Genomic DNA, 25,030 nt, shown 5'->3' on the forward strand with positions numbered 1-25,030 from the left:
TTATGAAGATCAGGAATAGGACTAGGCCCAGAATTTGTATGTAAGCCCATATCACTGCCTTGAGGAACGTCAGCCTTGACACAGAGAGGAGACGAAAGGATTGCATTGAGAGCCACACATTGGTTACGAGAGCAGAGGAAATCAATAAGTAAGCCGTGTGTAGAGTTCGCCTTGGATGCCATAGGCAGAGAATGCTGCAGAGCTATCTACTGTATATAGAGTGGGGGATGGCGAGAGAGCATACAACATAGAATGACATAACCAGACCCCACCTGGACTTGGAAGGAGGAGAAGGTGAGAGAGCTCAATTCTTGAGAATTGGATGAGTCCAGCATTGTATTCTGGCTTTCCTGAGGACAGCCACACTTATTGCAGCCTTTAAGTCAGGGGTATCTTTTTTGTAAATTTAATATCCACCATTTTGTCCCTCTGATGATGGCAGAAACAGCAAGCATTTCTTGTATGGCAATGTGTTTTGGCATGAGGACCAAGGTTGGTTTATTGTCCTGTGTTTTGACAAGCTTTTGATTGACGAAGCATATTGTTTCGACAAGCTGTGTTTGGCTGTGTACTTTGTTCTTCAGGCTGAATTACATTTGTTTTGTTAATGTGCTAATGTTTGGAAAGAAAATTAAACCTTTTTACATTTAAAAAGGCTTTTTTTTTCTCAAACACACAACACAGTCCAGGACTGGTGTTCAGGGGGAATTTGCAAAAATCCATGTCACCATTGCACACTTTCCTTTTTGAGGGCTAGCAAAGATTTCTTTATCCCCTACCTCTCCCCTCCAACGTAACCACTCCCTCCTCCTCCTCTGCCTCCTCCTCCTCATCTTCCTCCTCCCTTGCTCTTACCGCAATGGCAAGCACGCCCTCTGAACGCTCAGGATGTGGCATGTTTGGACATCTGCGAGCTTCTGCGTCCACCACCAGGTGAGAGTTCATGCAGTCATTCTAAAAGATGTAACCCTTAAAAACTTCAATGCAACTATCAGATCAAACTGTTAAACGTGTTTTGATTGCAGTCAAGCCATACGTCAGAATGTTGACAGTAAAGAAGATGAACAATTATTAACTAATTAAATAGCCAAATCGTAGGAGAAATAATAAATAATTATTCTGGGTTAAAAAAATGTATTTGTATTCATAACATCTACCCGTGTTGTGGTGGAGTAGGAGAAGAATAAGAAGTCCTTCAGAACAAGTACCATGATATGATCCAAGCAATACATGTCTGTCCAGGCAATTTTTTTACCTAAAAATGTGAGCTTTTCTGGAAATGTTGCAAACCACAGTCAGAGTGTGTACAACTCTTTTACAGATTCATAATATTGGTTTGTCTGTGTACAGCATACCTGATTACATCCCCTTTTACCCCATCAACAATCACCTTGCAAACCACAGCCTGCATCCCATCGCACATTGGCACGCCCAATGTCCCTTTTGAAAACGACATTTAATTAGTATTTAAGATTCTTTGTAAATTCCTACTTTCCATAAGTATCAGAATTTGCATATTTTAAATTTTAAATTTTTTTTAAACATTGATCGGGTTTTCGGAGTAGCTTGTACATAAACCACATGCAGAAAAACAAAAAATGGCTTTAGTGGACATCAATGTACTTTTACATAAATTACAAAATTAGTGGACAATGAACAAGCACATTTGGTGTATGGGACTTGAACCTGGGTTTATGATGTCACAATACCATGAGCTAGGCCTCGGGGTTCAAATCAAAACACCAATGAACCAACGTGATTGCTGCCAGGTGTACAATATCACATTTTAAAAGGTTCACATTTATAATTTAAAACCACGATATTAGGTTATGAGCTGAGAGGATAGCCTGGAGGTCAGCACACTCACCTCTTGGCTGTCCAGCCTGGGTTCAAATCCTGACCCAGCTATAAACTGTCATCCTGATGTTTTGCAGGATGGGCGATTCATCAATGTGTGTGCCATCCCCTTGGGTGGACATTAAACTAGCATTCTGTATACTGACATTAGTTGGTGGCTGTTAAAGATCCCACGGTGTCCTTTGTGAAGAGTCGGTGAACTATTACTGGCACCGTGAACAAATGACAAATTCTGCCCCAATGACTGCTGGGAAGGCAATGGCAAAAATGGCAAACCATCCAGTATAACCCTTTCCAAGAATCTGCTTTGGCAGCACCGACCCTCTATAAATACGGAGTATGGTATATTAAAACATTAGGTATTCCAAATAATTTTCTATTTTTTGATTTAAAATAAGCAATTGGACTGTTCCCTTCCCCTAATTCTTTCTCATCATCATCATTCGATCGAGCGAACTCGGGAACACCTTTCGATTTTACTTGAGTCGCGACACAAGCGATCACAACTCCTGCTCGTGTGGTGCCCACACCAGAAATCGAGGCCGTGCCACCTGGGTGTAAAAACCACTAGACCGTGTGGGTCACACCTACTCTTTCTTATTATGAGCAGCGATTATCTCCAGTGGTGGAAAAGGTGTCCCATGACTGTTGGTCAGATAGTGTATTTAATGGTAGTCTGCTCTGTCCAGCCACCTGCTGTTGGGGGCTATAACATCGACAATCGGAGTGGGTTTCTAAGGAATAAAAATCACTTGCTTTACATAACTGCTCTGTTTGGACGAGGAAGAAATCGTGGTAAAAACAGCTTAAACAAAGAACATGTAAACAAGTTTGTGCAACCTCGGTGAGTTCTAACCACACCCGAGATAAAATGTATCCTTTACCAGGCACAAGATACTTTCAAAAAATCATGCATTTCAATTTGATATTCTCTGATGATGGTTAACAATTCCAGTTTGGATGGCAATGAGAATGAATTAAATTTTTTAATCAATGAATTATTCCTTCTAATGGTTGCATTAGATCTCATTATCCCACAATCCTAAAAGTAGTGATTATAGTGCATCCGACGGTGAAGAATTGCCTTAAACGAGGCATGTGGGGAAGTTACACATTAACTGCTTTTAACGCTATTGACTCGCTCGCTTGGAGAAAGAGAACCTGTTTTGGAGTAGGCCGCATGTTGCCTTGGGGTTCAAATTTGAGGGACACATTCTGGTGACCGATGGACATTGTGTGTTTGAAAAATTTCCATTCTTCCAATCTCCGTGAACTTGTGTAAGTGAAGCAGTAGCTCAAACACAATAGTAACAAGAAGCAGAACTATAAATACAGGACCGAATTGTTTGGAAACACAAATATGGGTGCATCGTACTACGGGCAGCAAGAAACCATGAGGGCCTCGCTGTGTTATTTTTTCTTGACTTCCAATATTGTAGCATTTTGTGATGCAGATCAATCAGAGAGGGAGAGAGAGTTGAACAAATAACAACACGTGTGAGAATACACAAACCGAGACTGAAATGGTTCAGACATATTGAAAGAATGGAGGAGGAAAGGATGAGCCAGAAGAATATACCAAAGCAGGATGAGCGGTAGAAGGCCATTGGGGTGGATGAAGAACCAGAAGAAAGCAAGCAATGGATCAGGATCTCATGGAAGCTGCGATTACGATGGAATAAGCACATTCAGCACAGGATAGGAAAGGGTGGAGAGCTGTGTTTTGGGCCTTGTTCTCCATAGCAGCAGGAAGGCAAAGATAGAGAATGAACGAGGACAGGGAAATGTAGGAATATCTGCAGACACCGAGTTATACCCGTATGTTCAATCTTGCTCACTTGATGTGTCATAAACAACTCATAATATGGTGTTACGAAAAGCTCTACAAGCAATGTTATGGAAAGGGTTGTGTGCAAATTATCTTCGGTGAACATCCACAAGCAAGTGCCAACACAGGATTCTTTAAGATCTGGTTTTAGTTTGTGCCTGGTTATTTTGGACAATTTCATCCGAAGTTTGGGGGGGGGTGGGGAAAGAACTTCCTAGTATTGATTGCTCATAGAAACAGTGGTAGAATGTTTTGTTGTGTTGTCTTGTCATGTGCAAGTTTCCCAGTGGAATCGTATCCGAATGAAACATACGGCAGGGTCAGTGTCAGCAGTTTTCCTGCGTTACAGAGCTTACCGTCCTTCGAATGAAATATTGTTACGAGCAACGGGAGGATTGGATGTTAGGAGTGATTTGACTTATTAGCCTATCCCCTGTGCAGCGGATACGGGGTTTTGTAATCACTTCTGTGTGTGTCTGTCTGTCCGTAACTTTTTTTTTTAACCATTTGAGCTTTTGTCAACAAAGCTTTGTTATGATAATATGGAGAAGACAAATTAATAATTTGGACAAAAGGTCAAAGTCACATAAAATCGTCAATTCCCATCCAATAAACCTGAAATTTTACAGATTTGCAGATTGGGCCACTGAATTGGTTGAACAATCAAAAGCGAGAACCCGATTGTTTGTGTGCTTTTTAGATGAAAAGGTAAAAGGTCAAGGTCGCATAAATCATCAATTTTCATGCGAGTGACTTGAAATTTGAATCGGGATTGCATATTGTGTCACTGAATAGGTTCACCAATAAAACGCGAGCAGCTGATTGTTTTGAGGTCAAAAGGTCAAAGTCACAAAATCAATTTTCCATCTGATTGACTTGCGATTTTAGCAGGGTTTGTATACTGAGTCACTGAAGCACATTTCTTTTGAGGTCAAAAGGTCAAGGTTGCCTAAAATCGCCTTTTTGTTACCTCCGCCACCGAAGGTGAAACAAGTTATGTTTTCACCGCTTTGTGTCCGTTTGTTTGTCTGTGTACAGGATATCTCAAAAAGTTGTGGATGGATCTGAATTAAATTTTGTGGACAGGTTTGGTGTGTGACAAGGATGAACTGTTTAAATTTTGGTGAAGATCTGGATCTGGATCTGATAATTTTTTAAGTGATTCTTCACCATTGAGAGATGGAGCTAAACGAAAATATAGCACGATCTCTGAAAAATGTGTTGATTTGGCCCGATATGTTCTCGTGGATCAGGCATTACGGGGCAGAGGGATGCGCTCTACCGAGTGCCCTTCGAGTTGTTAGCTGTTTTTCTCATGTTCACCATATAGAAGAAGAAGAAGCACAAAAACAAAGCAGACATGGACGTGCATTGCATTTTCAGATGCTTTCTCGTTGATTTTGTTTGCAGAATGTCGTTGCACAGATTTTGCTTTATAGAATTTGATTCATGCGTTTACTGCAAGATATTGCACCTCTTTAAAAATCCCATCCTTTGTGAGGATTTTACTGTACAGTGGGACTAGCAGCATAGCTTAGGCCTTCGATGTTTGCACACTCGTCTCAGAGCTGACTTGCCTGGGTTCGAATCTCAACTGAGCTATGTAAACAGTCATCCTGGTGCTTCACAAGCTTCACAAGCAGGGTGATTCATCAATGCGTGTACCGTCTCTCAGCTGGACATTAAACTGGGTGCCATGTCTGCCAGAATCCCTCACCGCTCTCCTCCCCCACCCCCCCTCACTCAGGTAGGAGTGCTACAAGCACATCTTACTCTAAAAGTTGTAAACAAGATGCATCAACTTTTCTCCTTAACAAATAATTTGCCAAGTTGCTTCAGAACAATGAATCATGCCTTCCATATTGAACTCGGTAATTGTTTTCATCCTGCACCTCACAAAGAATTCCTGTCCAGGTGACTGCTATCAACACTGAAGGAACTTTTCTTAATTTTACATATATTATTTCAGTCAATGCAAGTTATTTTTCTTTTCTCCTTTTCATTTTCATTCATGTGGCTGCAAGTGGCATCATTGGCTGGAGCGCGTGGCTGCGCCGTCGATGCAGTGCCCCCTGTAGGTGAGAGCAGCAATTTGTAATTTGGTCAGGGTGCCGGCAATAGCTCGTCTCCTCTTCATAGAGGACACCGTGGGATCTTTCACGTCCACCTGAGGGATGGCACACACTTCGATGAATCACCCTGCTTGTGAAACCAACGCGGGTTTGGGACAATGTCGGTGCTCTGATCAAGGCACACAATGAATTAGGTACACATTTGGAATGTGTATGCGGCACTGACAAATTCCTGTCTGTTTATCTAAACAAAATATGTACAAAGCCAGTTGTCATCTGCCTTTACAACATGTGTAGCATGGAAAGAGAGAGAGAGAGAGAGAGAGAGAGAGAGAGAGAGAGAGAGAGAGAGAGAGAGAGAGAGAGAGAGAGAGAGTCAGGGAGAGAGAGAGTCAGGGAGAGTGAGAGAGAGTCAGGGAGAGTGAGAGAGAGTCAGGGAGAGAGAGAGAGAGAGAGGGGGGAGAGAGAGAGAGAGGGGAGAGAGAGAGAGAGCGAGTCAGGGAGAGAGAGAGAGAGAGAGAGAGAGAGAGAGAGAGAGAGAGAGAGAGAGAGAGAGAGAGAGAGAGAGAGAGAGAGAGAGAGAGAGAGAGAGAGAGAGAGAGAGAGAGAGAGAGCGAGTCAGGGAGGGAGAGAGGGAGAGAGAGAGGGAGAGAGGAGAGAGAGGGAGAGAGGGAGAGAGGGAGAGAGGGAGAGAGGGAGAGAGGGAGAGAGGGAGAGAGGGAGAGAGGGAGAGAGGGAGAGAGGGAGAGAGGGAGAGAGGGAGAGAGGGAGAGAGGGAGAGAGGGAGAGAGGGAGAGAGAGAGAGAGAGGGAGAGAGGGAGAGAGGGAGAGAGGGAGAGAGGGAGAGAGGGAGAGAGGGAGAGAGGGAGAGAGGGAGAGAGGGAGAGAGGGAGAGAGGGGAGAGAGGGAGAGAGGGAGAGAGGGAGAGAGGGAGAGAGGGAGAGAGGGAGAGAGGGAGAGAGAGGAGAGAGGGAGAGAGGGAGAGAGGGAGAGAGGGAGAGAGGGAGAGAGGGAGAGAGGGAGAGAGGGAGAGAGGGAGAGAGGGAGAGAGGGAGAGAGGGAGAGAGGGAGAGAGGGAGAGAGGGAGAGAGGGAGAGAGGGAGAGAGGGAGAGAGGGAGAGAGGGAGAGAGGGAGAGAGGGAGAGAGGGAGAGAGGGAGAGAGGGAGAGAGGGAGAGAGGGAGAGAGGGAGAGAGGGAGAGAGGGAGAGAGGGAGAGAGGGAGAGAGGGAGAGAGGGAGAGAGGGAGAGAGAGAGAGAGAGAGGGAGAGAGAGAGAGGGAGAGAGAGAGAGAGAGAGAGAGAGAGAGAGAGAGAGAGAGAGAGAGAGAGAGAGAGAGAGAAAAGAGCAACTCTTCACAGCACCCATCAATTTCCATACGGATGTTGACAGTGTGCCTAAAATACCACTTGGTGTATCATGCCAATAAAAACAAACTAACAGAGCACAATTTGTCTTTCGAGGAATTCTCTGGGTGATGTTTTGGAAAGAGTCATATCAATATTCAGGGCCTAAAGTACAGAAGACTTCAAGTATGATAGGCCAATAAAAACAGTGCTCTGTAAGTTACTACACTGTGTTTCGACAACTGTATTTGCGAGCACCTTGACTTCCTCGATACTATACTTGAGAGGACTTGCAAAGACATACGAAGTGCAACGAAAGAATGCAACAGGCCGAACGTCTTGCGGCTCCGAGAGGTTTGACGTTGCGAGCTTGACGTTTGGCCACAAATTTCAATTTGCTCCCAAACATCCTTGACTATCCCTGTACCAACGATCGCACATTTTCTAATTAATCAACTTCCTTTGTGGAGCATCAACTGTTCAATTCTGACACGAGGTCCTTTGGCACCTAACTTTTTCAGCATAAATAAAGTCAGAAAAAGGTCCTCTGAGGAATCAACTCATCTAGATAAGTTATTATGATTATTATCTAGTTGTAATGCAGCAGTTAATGAAAAATATTCAAATAAATTTACAAGACAAAACAATATTCTTATTCTTCTTTAACGGACAGTATTATCCCAGTAATCGGTCGTGGGTTAAAAAGAGATTGATTCATTATTGTTGCGTGGCCATTTATTTATTTTGTACTTAGCTTCATTATTGTTTCCTTTCCTCGAGCCATTTGCTTTTAATAAATATACCTGGTCTCGGGATGAATTCCGTTTGTCCTGGCCGCTTCGTTTATGCTGGTTGCAGGTTAGTTGGAGTGCGTTTGAAACCACTTGGATCGCATCATGTGACCTAGATTGCTCAGCCTAAGATTAAGATTGGTCACGTGGTCGCCTACCGGCATAGAGCTTGGATAGCTCACTGGTTCCAGTGGGTACGGTAGTGGAGATTAAAAGGCCGTGATCTGACCCGGAATCATTGACCCACCGGACCTCTGCGGTCTTTTTTTAACACGACTCACCGTATTTGAACCGGGCAACCAGAACAGACTGGCAGATTGTAACAATATTTAACATTTATTAAAACCTTGACCGTCATTTCATGTGAAGTAAAAAAGGTCAGTTCATATATCTCACCTGCTTCGAAACAAATTAAATACCTGTATTAGGTACCTGAGGCCTGGGATAGATTAATGAACCTGATCATCCAGATTTGTTCCAACTATTCTCAAGAGATAGCTGTAATAATAATAATAATAATAATAATAATAATAATAAAAATAATAATAATAATAATAATAATAGAGCAGAGGCTCGACAGTAAATCTTTATATGCCTGTCATCCGAGTCTAAGCTCTGTTCTTCCTTTTCTCAAAGTCCACGCTCTCACATCTGTTCCACCTGTTCCTTCCTTCACCGCCTCCATCTCCGCAAGCATTTTCACTCCATGCAAGAGAACATCCCAAATTTTGCCTTTTACAACATAATTGTCACACATTTTTAAAAGCCCGATGGAAAACAAACCGGCATTTCTAAGAGCAATCTAATAGTACACAGAAACACCGAATGCAAGCTTTTATACATGCCCAAAATAAATAAACAAAACAACCTTGCAATTTGATTGTACAACTGAACCACAAAGCCTGCTCAAACGACAAGAGGATGTATTAAAACCTGCAAAGGGACGGTGACAGTGTATCACCCAGCGAAGAGTAAAAGCTCTTCGACGAGCCTCGACTTTATCGACAAAATTTAATAATTGGAGAATCGCACAAACAGTCAGAGTTGCTTTGATGAAACAGCAGCAAGACTCAAAAGTCTTTGATGGTTTCACTGTTATCAGTATCGCCCGTGCAAATTTATGACTACAAGAGCAAACTTGAGGGGGAGCACTCGGGAGAGTGCAAAACCTCCGCCGCCAACACTGCTGGGTCACTCAAGTGAACCTTATATCTTATTCATTAAATATGATGTCAACAGTGCTGACAGAATTATAGTTCTTTTCTCCAACATTTTTTTTTTTGGGGGGGGGGGGGGTTGGACATCACTTAAAACATGTAAAAATGCAAAAAATAAAAATAAAAAATCGAAATTTTGTTGAAAAAAAAGTTGCAAAAATTTTTTTTCTCTAACAATTTTTTTTGGGGAGGGTTGGAAATCACTTAAAACATGTAGAAATGCAAAAAAAAAAATTCTCTATTTTTTTGGGGGGGGGGGTATCAATTTTTTTCGGGGGGGTTGGAAATCACTTAAAACATGTAGAAATGCAAAAAAAATGTCTTTTGGGGAGGGGATAAAAAAAATTTGGGGGGGGGGTTGGAAATCACTGAAAACATGTAGAAATGCAAAAAAAAAAAAAATTCTCTAACAATTCTTTTTTTGGGGGGGGGGACCAAGTCCAAAATTTAATGGCATGATCCTTGGACCATACCTAACCCCCCCCCCCACCAAGTTTCGTCGAAATCCGTCGAGGAGATTTTCCGTAATAATGTTCACAAACAAACAAACAAACAAACAGAAAGGGGTGAAACCAGTAACCTCCATCCATCTTCGAAGATGGCGGAGGGAGGTTAAAAATGTATCCAGTGTGTAGGAGAAGGAGATGGATGGCGATATATACAGTATCTAGAACGGCACTTAGTAGAGAACATACCTCCACCAGGTTGAACAGAGTGATGGGCCAGGTCCGCATCCAGACTTGAACCAAAATCTAATTACACCTGTTCTTGTTACTGACCCAACTCATCCACAAGTTTTGTCAGAATCTGTCCACAGCCTTTTGAAATATCCCGATTTTTTTGTTGTTGACACTACGACACTAGCGCGCACGCACGCACGCACGCACGCACGCACGCACGCACACACACACACGATATTGTACTTTAGGTATCATGCTGTAACTATGTCGTTTTAGGCCCAATCTCTTAATTACGAAAAATGACTTTCAATATTATCATATTCAGATCCTCATCAAACGACAGTAAAGTCGATGGTACGCCATCACAAATACCTTGGCTTCCCACCTGAAGGAAAGTTGAAAGATGGCAGAAGGTTGCACCAAGAATGACCCAATATCAAATTTTGAGTTAAATTTTTTTTTGAGAATTTAAAGATGGACAAACAGACAGAGAAGGATGAAAACATAACCTCCGTCCACCTTCGGAGGCGGAAGTAAAACAAGATGGAAACTTAGGTCAGTGGTGGTTAGTGGACTCACCCCTGAGTTGTCCACTTCAGGTGTGGTCCCTAAAATAATATGGTCAGAGTTCAGGCTGTCATCCTGGTGCTTTCCAGGCAAGGCATTGTATCTGAGAGTATGCGATACTTCACAGGGAACAGTAATCCCACCGTTTCATCTGCTAGCATTTACTTGTGGGCGTTATAGGCCCCCATGATAATTTTCCAAAAACATGGACCATTGTGCCCATCATGCATTCGGACGTCATCGCTGAAACGGTTATGAGTTCCAGCAGTGGGAGGTTTTGCCATGACCGTAAAATAAGAACATCTTTGCCAAATTCTAGGTTTTTGCCACATGATTTAATATCTCAATAAATTCTGCTGTAGCAAACATTAATAGTGCCAGAAGGAAGATTAACATTTGATTTACAGAGGCACAAAAACAATAATACTTTCCATTCCCAGACTTGAAATGTATAATTAACACACACACACACACACACACGTATAAATTATTTTTAAAACCGCACAAGAAAAAAGAGGAAAAGACCATTTCTACTTGAGGTATTAAAAAGACCCATTGATTTTGGTCTAAATAACACAGAAATCAAGAAAATGACCAAATACCAGGATCTCAAAATTTAAGTGAAAAGATCTTGGAATCTGAAGAGTGCTGAGATTGTACCGGTGATAGTGGGAGCAATGGGAATGATGAAGAAAAACCTCATGAAGATCTTTAAAAAAAAAAAAAACATCCCTGGGAATATTACAACAAACAAACTACAGTTGGAGGCTGTCCGGGGCTCGGTGATAATCATGAAAAGAACCCTCGGAACAAAACTTTGAGAACAAGAAAACCTCACAGCTTAGTCCATGAATTGAGATCCCTTACCAACATGGGGCTGGATACTTCGAGCCCTGGGAGGACTCTGTTCTCCCCTCTGAAACCTACATGTGGAGATAACAACTTCTATCTCTCTCTCTCTCTATCTCATGTTAAAACAAAAAAATAGATGGCCAATACCCTTGGGCACTCACCTGGTAGCAGCTGGATCAGATAACCAGGGAACCACAAGATTCAATTTCAAGATTTAATCTTGGATGACCCACACAATATGTAACGGAGAAGAAAGTAAATACTTATGGAATTGTTTTTTAATGCAGTGAACAAACTTTGGTCCATAACGGGTGATAAAGTTTGTGGTGAAGTTTCATCAAAATCGTGTGTGTGGTTTCTGAGAGGAGAGCAAATACCTCTCTTGGGGGAAATCCCCCCCCCCTCCTCCCCTGTAGAACCCCTTACACCACGCTTTTTCAAATGCCATGAACAAACTTTGGTACAACACGGCTGATGAATGTTATGGTCAAGTTTCATCGAAATTGTGTGTGTAGTTTCAGAGAAGAAGTTGAAAGTGTTTGTGGACGGACGGACAGACGGACTGACAGAGGGATAATGTGCCATTCCATAAGCTCCCCAGAAATACATTCCAGGTAAGCTAATAAGCCTAAAGTTAGTCAAACCTTCAAAAATGATTATGATAAATGATGTTTAAAAATAAATGAATTGTTCCAAGTTATTAGAAATTTTAATTGGATTAATATCAATGGTGGTGTGCTAAGAATCATGAGGAATTTGTCGTTTTTGCGATGGATAAGAGTAACTCGGCTTGCACACCTCAAGATTAAAATGGAAGTTCCTTCGTAGGTATATTGACAGATGAGTCATTCCATCTGAAATCACCAAATTTAAGAAAATGTTCCCAGTTGACCCCCTCAGATTTACTTTAAACTTTCATAAAATAGTTCCCAGGTATCAAAATGGAGCTGCGTAAAATTTTAGGTCCATACATGCGGTCAACTCCGAGATATTCAGGGTTGAAAATGTGGTTGTGGCCCTATTTTTATGGTCGTTGCGAGCATCACAAAATGAACGGCTACTTTTAAACTCCCACAACTTTTTAAATATTAATGCTAGAGCCTTGAAATTTTCAGAGATTATTCTTCTATAACTGCTCTGTAAGAAACAAACATAAAAGTGAGTATACCTCTATTAAATTTTATGATCTGATCAGTTGAAATCCAGAAAAAAAATGTTGGTTTTGTATGAAGACGCAACTTTGAAACCCAATATATTTTTATTGACCCATCCCAGAAGCTTGAAATTTTTTCATGTAATAACTGTATGGTAGTAGTATTCAAATACATGTTTACGTTTCTTAATCAGTCATATATAATACAGTCATGATCCCTCAAAAATTGAAAATTTTCATTTTTCCCCGAAATTCAGGTGAGGATTGCAAATATATGACAAGGTATACCACTTCAAATTGTTCACCATTGGAAAGAACATATTCAAGTTTACAAAAGTGTCAAATATCAAAGTGGTATATTTTTTTTTTAATATATTGTTACGGTTGTGGAAATTCGCATTACACCATAAAGAGTCCTCAGGTGAGATATATCGGTAAGTTCATGTGTAGTTAGCCCAAACCCGTTGTATAGAGGGAATATGTGCGATTCATCCAGGCTGCGATGCTTTGAGTTAGCCATTTTTCTTTCTCTATTGTTATTTTGGACCATTAAGCCGCCAACAACGCAAACAGCCACTACCTTTACCTTCACAACTCCATCCTGCAAACATCGCTTCACCGCCATTCCCAAACGACGCCCGCCAACTTCTAAACCACCACAGCAAACCCCCCCCACCACCTTTGCCTATCTCCTTCAACAACCACCGACCACACCACCAGTCAACACCAAACGTCGTGCTGTCTGGGGCCCGTTCGGCGATTGGTGCCGAATGCATCGAGCCGCGAGCGCGAATGGCAGCCTTTCTGAGGGAGAAATTCGGATCAGGAAGGCTTCACGCCCCCTTTTTCTCCGTCCAATGGGCGAGCGTCGGGCGGTATGGCCCTGCCTCTCAGCGCGATGAATGTGAATTCCTCTCAGGAAGGAATTCGGATCAAAAAAGGCTCACGCCCCCTTTTTGCCACACCAATGGCTGAACAGAGGGTGGCGTGGCCCCGCCTCCAATCGCATTTTGTTCCTGAAATTTGCATATAGGCTCCTCCTCCGGTCTATAAAGACGCAAGCACAAGGCGACTTGCGCGGCTGGTCGGGGCGAGTGAAGAGTTCGAGTTCAAGTCGAGTGAAGGCGGCTGGTCGGGGCGAGTGAAGAGTTCGAGTCGAGTGAATGCGGCTGGTCGGGGCGAGTGAAGAGTTCGAGTTCGAGTCGAGTGAATGCGGCTGGTCGGGGCGAGTGAAGAGTTCGAGTTCGAGTCGAGTGAATACGGCGGTCGGCATCGAGGTTGCGGTGTGGGGGTCGCTCGTCTCGTCGCGGGGTCCAAGCCAGCCAGCTATTCCCCTCTCCCTGAGCATCAGCAATTCCCCCCCCCCCATCCGCGCTGAGATAGTGCCGGGGGCGCCCCGTTCCTCTCCCACCCTAAACGTGGTGCCAACCAAACTGCTTGCGCGGAGCACGCCGGAGAGGGCTCACCAACCACGCCAGAGGCACGGAGTCGGGGCGCCGCGGCGCGGACATTGCGGCTTGCCCGCCATCGCATCACGAGGACGCGGGTAAGACCTTCTCGGTCTCGTGGACCTGGCTGCTCCTCCAGGTTCTACGCACATTTGGTCCACAGACCTGTCTGCCTCCTTGCCTGTGAGGGTGGCTTTCTTTCCTTTGCTTTTTGGAATGAGTGATGTGGCGCCGAGTCCCGACAAGTAGAACTGTATAAGTGTTGTAAATAATTGCCCTTTTATTCGGTCGTATTGCTTTTGGCTTGACTGTTATTTGTTGCATTTTGTCTTGACTGTAATATACGTGCCTTCCGTGTTTCCGTAATAAATGTGCATTGCTTGTTGAACTGTTTCCCACTTTGCTTCGTCTCCTTCCTTTTATTGAATCTCCATCTCGCATCACGTAAGGGATTGATAGTGGGTTAAAAACACCCGGTAAATAATCTGAAACGTCGAGGTCGACGATAACTCCGCTCGGTTATCTCTGCAGCACGGAACGAGCCGCTTAAGCGGTTTGTGTCCAGAGTCGACCTGTGCCGTGGTAAAACTCCTCGGTACGCTACTCGCACGAGTACTTAGGTAAATCGACCATTTGGCGATCGGACCCTATTTCGCGCGGGTAGAATGTGGACTGAGTTGTGGTGAGGTTAAACTCCCACCCTTGACTGGCTCCGGGTGGTAGTTCCCGGAGGGTCACGACTGAATTGTCCGTCTGGGGGGTGACGTGTCGCGATTCGAGTTACGTGGCCGATCGCACGCCGGCGGGCGCGAATTCGCAACAATATTTTCTATTTTTTTAAAAACTGTTGTTAACACAGTCATGAATACACGAAGTGTGTGCACGGTGTGGGCACCATGGTAATCATGAATGATTAGTTCTATGATTCAAATTAATAATACAAAAATATATCACATACTGCAATAACAATGTAATAAAACATTTCACGTAAATGATTTGAATAGGTCCTTGATCTGCTTTTCCAAGTCAGGTGCGAGCTTGTACTTCCTCCCAGTTGACGTGAGGGGAGCATCAATAACTTTCATCACATGGACCAAAAGAACCCAACAAATGTCCTCCCTTGAATGTAACTATATACACTGCTGACATCAGCAGATCAGCCACTATTCCTGAGTTCTATTTTTAGCCCCAGCCAGATGAGTTAAGCTCTTGCTATTTACAAATGAGAAACAAAGAATTACAAATTCAAATTCCAAAGTATTGTGCTCATGGTATCCTAATAGCAGATGATACGTATGTACATTGTATATACATGTACTACACATATGTACTACATGTGAAAGGACTGTTCATTAAATAGCACACACAACGCACACAGCACTGGCAGAACATCATTTATTCAAATATTTTTAAAATATTGATATAAACATTATACCACATTGAAATGTTAGACTTAAGTTAACTTGATTATGCTCTTTCCAATGGTGAACAATTTGAAGTGGTATACCTTGTCATATATTTGCAATCCTCACCTGAATTTCGGGGAAAAATTAAAATTTTCAATTTTTGAGGGATCATGACTATTATATACGAATGATTAAGAAAAGTAAACATGTATTTGAATACTACTACCATACAGTTATTACCTGAAAAATTTCAAGCTTCTGGGATGGATCAATAAAAATATTTGGGGTCTCAAAGTTGGGTCGTCATACAAAACCAACATTTTTTTTTTCTGGATTTCAACTGATCAGGTCATAAAAATTAATAGACGTATACTCCGTTTTATGTTTGTTTCTTACAGAGCAGTTATTGAAGAATAATCTCTGAAAATTTCAAGGCTCTAGCATTAATATTTAAAACGTTGTGGGAGTTTAAAAGTAGCCGTTCATTTTGTGATGCTCGCAACGACCATAAAATAGGGCCACAACCACATTTTCAACCCTCAATATCTCGGAGTTGACCACATCTATGGACCTAAAATTTTACGCAGCTTCATTTTGATACCTGGGAACTATTTTATGAAAGTTTAAAGTAAATCTGAGGGGCTCAACTGGGAGGCCTCCATTGATATGAGGTGGAATGACTCAGATCCACCAGATAAGCTCCAGCATGTGATGTGATCCTACAATGACGATTTTTAAGGCATGATGTTGATCTAGAGCAGGGGTCGGGAACGTGTGGCTCGCGAGCCAGGTGTGGCTCTTTTGATGATTGCATCTGGCTCGCAGATAAAATTGGAGCTTGAAACTTTCAAAGCCCAATATTTCTCGCAGAAGCTTTACCTATAGTTTGAATGGCGTCGTGCTTCATTCACGTGCAGGGCTGAACTTGGCAGAAGGAGAGAAGAAAAAACGCCTCCGAATTGGCTGAAGCGGTTTTTGTTTCGTCCAGTCATGCGGCCGAGGCGACTAGTGATTCTGGTTCCTCCAATGACGTGCCGCCGCCGACACGCGTAGCGGAATTCATCTTGACCAATCACGTGCCACCGCTGAGGCGACAGCATCCCAGAGTCGGCCAGCCGCGCCGCACCTCTCGAGTATATAAGCCCATGCGCAGGCCAGCCAGACTCACTATTTGCCAAGCCTCAGTTGGGTCAACATCTCCCTCTCTCTCACTTGCTCGAAGCTTACCCTTCGACGAAGAAAATGGTGAAAAGAAAAAAAGATGAGGAGTATCGTACATTTCAGGACGAATGGGCCGAAGAATTCGCCTTTGTGGAGAGAGCAGGTTCTGTGGTGTGTCGAATTTGGAATCACAAAATTGCATCGATGAAACGGTCGAATATAAAGCGGCACTTCGACACACGCCATGCTACCTTTGCATCAAAATACCCTGCGGGAGACAGCAGAAAGAAAGCGTGCCAAGAGCTACTGAGCAGGGTGCAAGCCAGCCAGCAGCAACTCCGCGTATGGACCCGGCAAGGTGACTATAATTCCGCTCGCTTTGCTGGATCTTTAGCAATAGTGAGGAACGGAAAACCATTCACAGATGGCGAGTATGCAAAAACGTTCATGCTGGATGTAGCCAATGAACTTTTTGATGATCTTCCGAACAAAGACAAGATAATCAAATGGATACAAGACATGCCTCTGTCGGCAAGAGCTGTTCATGATCGTATCATCATGATGGCAAACCAAGTGGAGGAGACGCAAGTGAAGGACATAAATACAGCGCCGTTCTTTTCCCTGGCTTTGGATGAGTCAACAGACATAAGCCATTTGTCGCAGTTCAGTGTGATTGCAAGATATGCTGCTGGTGATACACTGCGCGAAGAAAGTCTTGCTGTTCTGCCAATAAAAGGGTCCACAAGAGGTGAGTATTTATTCAAGTCTTTCATGGAGTTCGCTCAAGAAAAAAAATCTACCTCTGGATAAACTTATCTCAGTGTGTACTGATGGTGCTCCGTGTATGGTGGGGAAAAACAAAGGATTTGTGGCGCTTCTCCGTGAACATGAAAATAGACCCATCCTAAGTTTCCATTGCATTCTACACCAGGAGGGACTTTGTGCTCAGATGTGTGATGGGCAGCTTTGCGAAGTGATGTCGCTGGTCATTCGTGTGATCAATTTTATTGTTGCCCGAGCCTTAAATGCTCGCCAGTTTAAAACACTGCTGGATGAAGTTGGAAATAACTATCACGGTCTGCTTTTGCACAGCAATGTGCGTTGGTTTTCAAGAGGGAAGGTGCTTAGCCGTTTTGCGGCTTGCCTGAACGAAATCCGGACTTTCCTTGAAATGAAAGGGATTGAGCATCCTGAGCTAGCCGAAACTGAGTGGCTCCTCAAGTTTTACTCTCTCGTGGATATGACTGAACATCTGAACGAGCTCAACGTGAAAATGCAAGGCATTGGAAATACAGTGTTATCCCTTCAACAAGCTGTGTTTGCTTTTGAAAACAAGCTGGAGCTCTTTATCATGGTTCTTGAAACAGGTCGTTTACTACATTTTGAAAAACTGAGACAATTTAAAGATGCATGCACAGCAAGTGAGCCCACTCAAAACTTTGATCTCCACCAGTTAGCTGGCTTCACATCCAGTCTCCTACAGTCATTCAAAGCACGCTTTGGAGAATTTCGTGAGCACACTCGTCTTTTTAAGTTCATCACCCATCCAAACGAGTGTTCACTGAACACAGCCGACCTGAGTTACATTCCTGGTGTCTCCGTCAGAGATTTTGAAGCAGAAGTGGCTGACCTGAAGGCCTCAGACATGTGGGTGAATAAGTTCAACTCACTGATTGAAGATTTGGAAAGAATCGCACGACAGAAAGCGGAGTTGGCGAGCAAGTACATGTGGACAGAAATGAAAAAACTTCAACCCGAAGACCAGCTGATTATCAAAACTTTGAACGCGCTTCCTGTCACATACCACACACTGCAGCGTGTGAGTATTGCTATATTGACCTTGTTTGGATCTACGTATGCATGTGAGCAGTCATTCTCACATCTTAAAAACATCAAGTCCAACCTACTATTACGTCTAATGGATGAAAGCCTCAACGCTTGCATGAAGCTTAACCTCACCAAGTACCAACCAGACTACAAAGCCATCAGCAAATCCATGCAGCACCAGAAGTCCCATTAATGGTGAGTATTATAACAACATTATTTAAAAGAATAAATTCAGAGGCTTATTATACTCACATTTAGTTGAATTCAGTCTTAAAATATATTATATGGCTCTCACTGAAATAGATTTCCAAATATTTTGCTTTCATGGCTCTCTGAGTCAAAAACGTTCCCGACCCCTGATCTAGAGTGTGTTCAGTGTCACAGTTACCCACTTTTGGTGATACTGTAATTCCCAAAATCCACTCACGACTCACCTCCACTCGTTTGTTCCTCTTTTCTCTCACCTATGTAACCACCTTCCTCACTATGTTCAATCTCATTCTTCCTTCCAGAACTTCAAGATGGCTGCTCACCAACTTATCAGGTCATCCTCCCGTCTGTACTCATGATCTATTCTACCCTCATTAACCCTCCCAATTCCTTTCCAAGTTACTGCGTTTTTTCTCCTCTCCCTCCACACACCTTCTTGTTTTTTGTTCCATTGCTGTTTTTCCTTCCTATTCTTTCATCCCTCTTCTTGCTGTATTTGTGTTCATATCCGCTTGTTCACCTCCTCCCCCCCTCTCTTCCTCTTATTATTCCCCTCACCTATTCTTCCTCCAAGTGTCCCTTTACTGCGTCCCTCAACCCTGCTGTTGGTATGTTTCTCCACATTCTGTTTTGTCCTGTGTTCTGGCTCTCACATAAGCCTCAAACTTGAGCACCAAAATAAAGAAGTGATGATGTCATGTAATAGAGTCTTTGAGTGATTTGTACTAAGAACTGAACAAATGAGAATGATGAACACAGATATGATTTCCCAATCAGAAGGGATCTTCGTCAAGACGCAGGATGACGTGCAAGCCTCACCAGCAGGTTCAAAAGGACCAATGTCAGTTGGTACAGGGATTTTTTCCAGGAGAGGGAAATGAGACTTCTCTCCATATAATTAAATAAACAGCCCTTTGGAGTAAGTGTGCAAAACCAGCAATTCAATATTTCATCTTGGAACACTCCTTCGGGGTATCATTAACAAACCACAAATTTAGCTAAATAGCAAAATATTGACCAAGTCTGTCTCCACTTTTGAAAGACTTTAGAGAATGCTGATGATAGTGATTTCTCTTTCTGTGCATCGAGTTGCTGAGCTCCACTTTTCCATGGGTTATGATTTTTTCAAATTATATAAATCAGGAATGAAATAATAGGATGGAATATATTTAAAGTGCTTTTACAATGTGAATATTTGAAAAGTAAACTGACCTCTGACCTATTTGTCCCCAACAGGAAAGACATGTGCAGTGGATTTGACTTCATGCCGTGCCTGGCCATGGTGCATTCTGTGTTCATACACATCAACGCAACACTCGCATGGCGACTTGTTTAACTTCGAGGGGGACAACATGACCGGGACACAGTCGTTTCATTAAACGTCTTGTGCACAATATTGTAACTTCAATGAGGAAGCTGGACCCAGTGTTACTGTTTCATTCCATCACCCCCGACAACGATGCAATCAAAATGGCACGGGCCAACTCGACAGCAACCAACTCATGTTGGATTGATGAGGATTTCCTGCCGCCCCTTATGTCACCTGTTTTCATCCTGCAGTTCATCCTTGGCTTGTTGGGAAACTGCTTCACCATCTGGGTGACGTGGTGCCATATTAATCGCTGGTCCAGTTATACGGTGTACCTTTTCAATCTAGCACTCACTGACCTGCTGTTCGTCGCTGTCATGCCACTGCGAGTGGCCTACTACTTGTCGCGTAACGACTGGCATCTTGGCGAGGGCATGTGCGATTTACTGATCGTCACGTTCTATGCTAACATGTACGGCAGCATTTACTTCCTGACGTGCATCAGTGCGGAGCGCTGTGCCGCCGTGATTCGCCCTTTGCATACCTTCCAACACGATTCGATAAAACGTGCTAAACTCATCTGCCTAGGCCTCTGGGGCCTAGCTATTGTGCCACAGCTGGCACTTCCTCCGATGTTCAATACTTTCATGTACAAGAACCATACCCGCTGCCTTAGCCTCAATCAGACAGGCCTGAAGGGGCCGTTTGCTATCTGGAGCATAACTGAAATCGTTTTGGGCTTCATGGTGCCACTCGGCTTCATGGTATTCTTCCATGCCCGTATTGCTCGCACACTGCTTGGGAAGGCCATGTGCACACGTGTGGCTCGTTCCCGCCACCGAGCTGCGCGTTTCCTCCTCACGGTGCAGATTATCTTCGCCATCTGCTTTTTGCCTGTGCATGCTTCTCGTACGATGCTTGTGGTCGTCAGCCTGCTTTTGCCCAATCGCTGCAACCTGTTGCAAGCTTCTGTTCACGCCCTATATTCCACCATGCTGCTTTCAAACTGCAACTGTTTCCTCGACCCTCTGCTACTCTACACCTCAGGTGACCGGTTACGGCAGGCTGCAGTATCAGCTCTGAGCCGTTTACGAATGACACAGGATCATGTCTAAACTTGTCTGACAAAGTGACACATCATAGCACAGCGTCACTATTCTTAGTCTAAATCTCAACTCCATCCTAAACCATTTTGTTCACACCAATCTAATAGCATAAACCTAATGTGTGACAGACTCCCTAGCTGAAGGCCCTGTCACACCTTGACGTTTTAGCCAGCGTATGCCGACGTATGAAAAATTTGGCGAATACGCTGGCACACATCAAATACGTTATGGGTAAGTTTTGTATACGTTAAGAGCACGCTGAAGCACGCTGGCATACATCGTAGTACGCCGAGCTCGTCGACAAATTTTAAACATGCTCAAAATTTTCCGACGTGCTCGGCGTATGACTCACACGTTCCGCATACGCTGGCCACAAGTTGTAGGTACGTTATGCGATCGTTGACACACGTCGACACACGTCAACACACGTTACTTGTAAGTTACTCATAAGTCAAAATACGTCGAGGTCATGTCTAGCGTACCCGAAACTTATTTCTAACCTATGAGTAACGTGCTTTGAACCTATGTGTAACGTATCTCCAATGCATATTGACGTATGTAGACGCATTTGACGTCTTCCGGACGACCACAGAACTTACTGAATGTGTTTCTAACTTACAGCTACCCTATAATGGCGTATTTGCAGTGTTTAGGGGAACTGGTACATAAAAATGGAGTTCACAGGAGGAACCTGTCAGTGTTCCAGACTCCATGTTGAGTAGATGTCCATGTCAGAAGTATCAGTAGTAGTAGTAGTAGTAGTAGTAGTTGTGGTAGGTAATAACAGTAGTAGTAGTAGTAGTAGTAGGTCCATGTCAGTAGTAGTAGGTGAGCGTGATGGGGAGGGTGTGGGTGATGATGGATCCTCCTTGCGTCCGCGTCCACGGCCACGGCCAGGAGACTTATTTGCAGCATTCTTCGAAGTTTTCTTCGACATGACGGTGATGTTGATACTTCGATGTCTCATGTGGTTATGATTTGAATCGTCGAGCAGCAGCCTTTTAATAGGCTACGCCACATGATCGTCGGTGATACGCTGCCGCGCTATGCATAAGTTAGACTATCGTTGGGCATAAGTTGTGAACGCCGACAACACGCTAAGCATTCGTTGGTATAAGTTATCTATAAGTTATCGAAACGTTCTGTGTATGCTACTAATACGTCATGCATACGTCCAACTCGTTATGAATATTTCCAAAACTGAAAAAAAACATCAATAGTTCAGCGTATGCCAGCATTTTACATACATTTTGATACGTTGCCATACGCTGGCTAAAACGTCAAGGTGTGACAGGGCCCTGAGCAAATGGGATATCCTAGAGATATCCTAATAAAGGTAGTGCACTAGTCTCTGACCTCTCCAGCTTGGGTTTGAATCTCCACCGAGCTTTCAACCGTCATCCTCCTCGTCAGCGATGGACGCTAAGCCAGAGGACTCATCGACAAGCATTGGTTGTTTATGGACGTTAATATGCACACTTATTCTCCAAAAACAATGTTGTGAATTTGTTTTGTTCCCAAGAATCAGATGTTACGTCGTCTTTTTAAAAAAATCAAATTGCATAATGCAATTCTCATTCAGTCATGAATAATACACCGGCATAAACACTCAGCTCGCACTTGATGTGACGCCGTAACGACGTCACAAACGTACAGACGTAATGCCATGTTACTTAGCCGCCATCTTACTAAATCCATCATCTCAAAACCGAGCAACTGGCATTCAACCCATCACCAGCGGATGTTAGATAGTCATATTTATGGGTTATGGTGTTCAACTGCCATGAGCAATGCGACCGGACGGGTTGAGTGCTGGACACGTCCGTAGAGGCCTTGCCTAGCGCTAGACGTAATGACGTCCCAGGGAAAGTGCCATGAAAGAGAGAGGCTGTTAGAAATCCAGGCAGAGAAATCCAGCTAATTTAATACTGTATATAAATTAATTATTTACCAGGTGGTGTCCATGTTTCATGTGAAAAGCCATCTTCGACTACAAAGGGCAACTATTATATTCCGAGTGTATTGTGTGGAACATGGCTGGCTGGAAAATTCTACCAAACGTTTGCTTCCCTGTACCCACTGACAGGTGTTTGGGATACCTTTACCTTCTTGGGTACCCTTGCTCTATCATAAATGTGGACACCTGTACAGACATGTGTTTTTGTAAATGTGGAGACCTGTGTTTCTGCAGATCATTGCTAATCATGTTCTCAATAACGGCAGCTTCCTTCAGCGTCTTTTATTGAAAAACCTATTTATTGAATCACGTGATGAAATAGCCAGCCGAGCCATAACATCGACTAAAAGCGAGTTGATGTGAATTAGATATTTTTCACATTTGTGTTCAAGTACGAAAAGAAACCCTTTATCAGGTGAACTTTTAATCCAAGAAACTACTTTCAGAACCCAACTTGACTGTTTCAACAAGAGCTGCAGTATATCCTTTGCTGATCCTGTTTATTCTGTGCTTGGCTTTCATGCCAGGTACCAAGCAAACTGGAATGGCAGACTACGCTCTAATGGTGTGTGCAGTTCTTTGCTTAATGGTGATGACAAAGCAATTTTTTATCTAAAGAAATCTCTGTATGGTTGAAATGGGGGCCGAACTTACAAAAACATACAAGTGAAGGCATTTTGTGTTTGCTACTCTTTCAAGTTTACATGTCACCATGTTATGAAGTTCGAAAGGTCTCAGCATGAGTTATCTTGTCCTCCCCTGTTAGTAAGTTGTAAAGTTTGATTAACTTCTCAAGGGAGCGAAATCAATCTATAAACTGACATTTTGGTACTATATATATATATATATATATACATATATTCATTCTAAATACATATATATATATATATATTCATTCTAATTCTCTCTCCCCACCCCCCTTTCTCTCCCCTCGCTGTCTCTCCCCTCTAGCTCTCTCTCTTCTCTCCTCTCTCCTCCTCTGTGTAGCTGCTGATAATAGATACTATGTAGCAAGTCATAAAGAAAAAAAATTGTTGCATGTTGAAGGGTTGTTGGACACTTGTTTTGCACTGTCCCCATTTCTCGATTCTGTTTGTTGTACTACCTGGTACCAAACTGTTCAGTTCCATGGAATATGGGCTGTGCTTGGTGTGCCAGGCTCGGACTTCATTCCTCCCAACCACGCTCCTGGATCTTCCAAACCACCTCTGCCACCATCACCTCCTCCCTATTCCCACTTTTCCAGTCTAAAGTCCTCCGCAACATTCACATCTCTCTGGAAAGCTTGATGTAGTGGTAGTGTCATTACGTAACGTGATTAAAATTAGATTTGAAGCAAACAAGCCTGGTGCCAACAGAGAGAGAGCTGTGACAAATGCAAGGCTGCACGTTGTACAGGTTTGCCATTTACCTGTTGGTGTCCTGCATTTCCAAAATGCATCCACCATTGTGAAAGATAAAACAAAACCAAACAAAAGATGCGTGCACAAGTTTGTTCGCGTAAGCCTACAATTGGTAATGACAAACACCGATTTATCATTGAACGTAACGACCAAAACATCATAGTAGAGATTGCACCTGATATTTTAACTGAGGAGTGCAATCAATCCCTTGCTCTTGGAAACACCACCATCAAATGTCCCCCCTGTAAGGCATTGCAATCAAAATATATATATATATATATATATATATATATATATATATATATATATATATATATATATATATATATATATTCTAGAGGTCATTAAACCGGCTCTTTTCACATTTACAACTATATTACTACTTTGAAAAATCACATGGGAAAAATATTCGCCCTTGACTAAATAAGAATTATCGTCATGACGTATGTTCGGGGAATGGTTGTGGTGAGACATGCAATATTGAGAAAACGGACAATTAAACAGTATGTAGTGTATAAAGAAGTTGTAGAGGATAATGAGGGGCTGGCAGGTGGCCTACAACCGAGAAGTATGCACGATCGCCTCTGAGCTGTCTTGCCTGGGTATGAATCCCGACGCAGCTATATACTGTCATCCTGGTGTTTCACAGACAGGGTGATTCATCAATTGTGTGTTGTCCCTCCGATGGACGTTAAACTGGGAGTCACATCTGCCAGCATTCGTTGGTGGACGTTAAAGATCCCTCGGTGTCCTTTGTGAAGAGTAGGCGAGCCATTACCGGCACCATGGAGAAATTACAAATTCCTGCCCTCACTACTGCTGGGAAGGCAATGGCAAACCAC

General features: G+C 43.2%; 2 protein-coding genes across 5 annotated transcripts in view; one reads left to right on the forward strand and one right to left on the reverse strand.

The window, feature by feature from the left end:
- LOC147021515 (uncharacterized) overlaps window positions 1-25,030 on the reverse strand; it is a 107,694-nt gene that overhangs the window by 67,272 nt on the left and 15,392 nt on the right. The window lies entirely within an intron of this gene.
- LOC147021516 (P2Y purinoceptor 3-like) lies at window positions 845-24,338 on the forward strand. Of its 2 annotated transcripts, XM_085891523.1 has the most exons (3): window positions 851-933; window positions 11,724-11,822; window positions 19,650-24,338. In XM_085891523.1, exon 3 carries the CDS (start codon window positions 19,821-19,823, stop codon window positions 20,835-20,837), a length of 1,017 nt encoding a protein of 338 aa, XP_085747649.1. In that variant the 5' UTR covers window positions 851-933; window positions 11,724-11,822; window positions 19,650-19,820; the 3' UTR covers window positions 20,838-24,338. The 2 variants fall into 2 exon arrangements, with proteins under 2 accessions (XP_085747648.1, XP_085747649.1); XM_085891522.1 differs by lacking the exon at window positions 11,724-11,822 and having other exon boundaries at window positions 845-933.

Source organism: Eptatretus burgeri, chromosome 8 (genome assembly GCF_056783735.1).
Source record: "Eptatretus burgeri isolate ZD-2024b chromosome 8, Ebu_testis_v1, whole genome shotgun sequence".
Classification (NCBI taxonomy): Eukaryota; Metazoa; Chordata; class Myxini; order Myxiniformes; family Myxinidae; genus Eptatretus; species Eptatretus burgeri.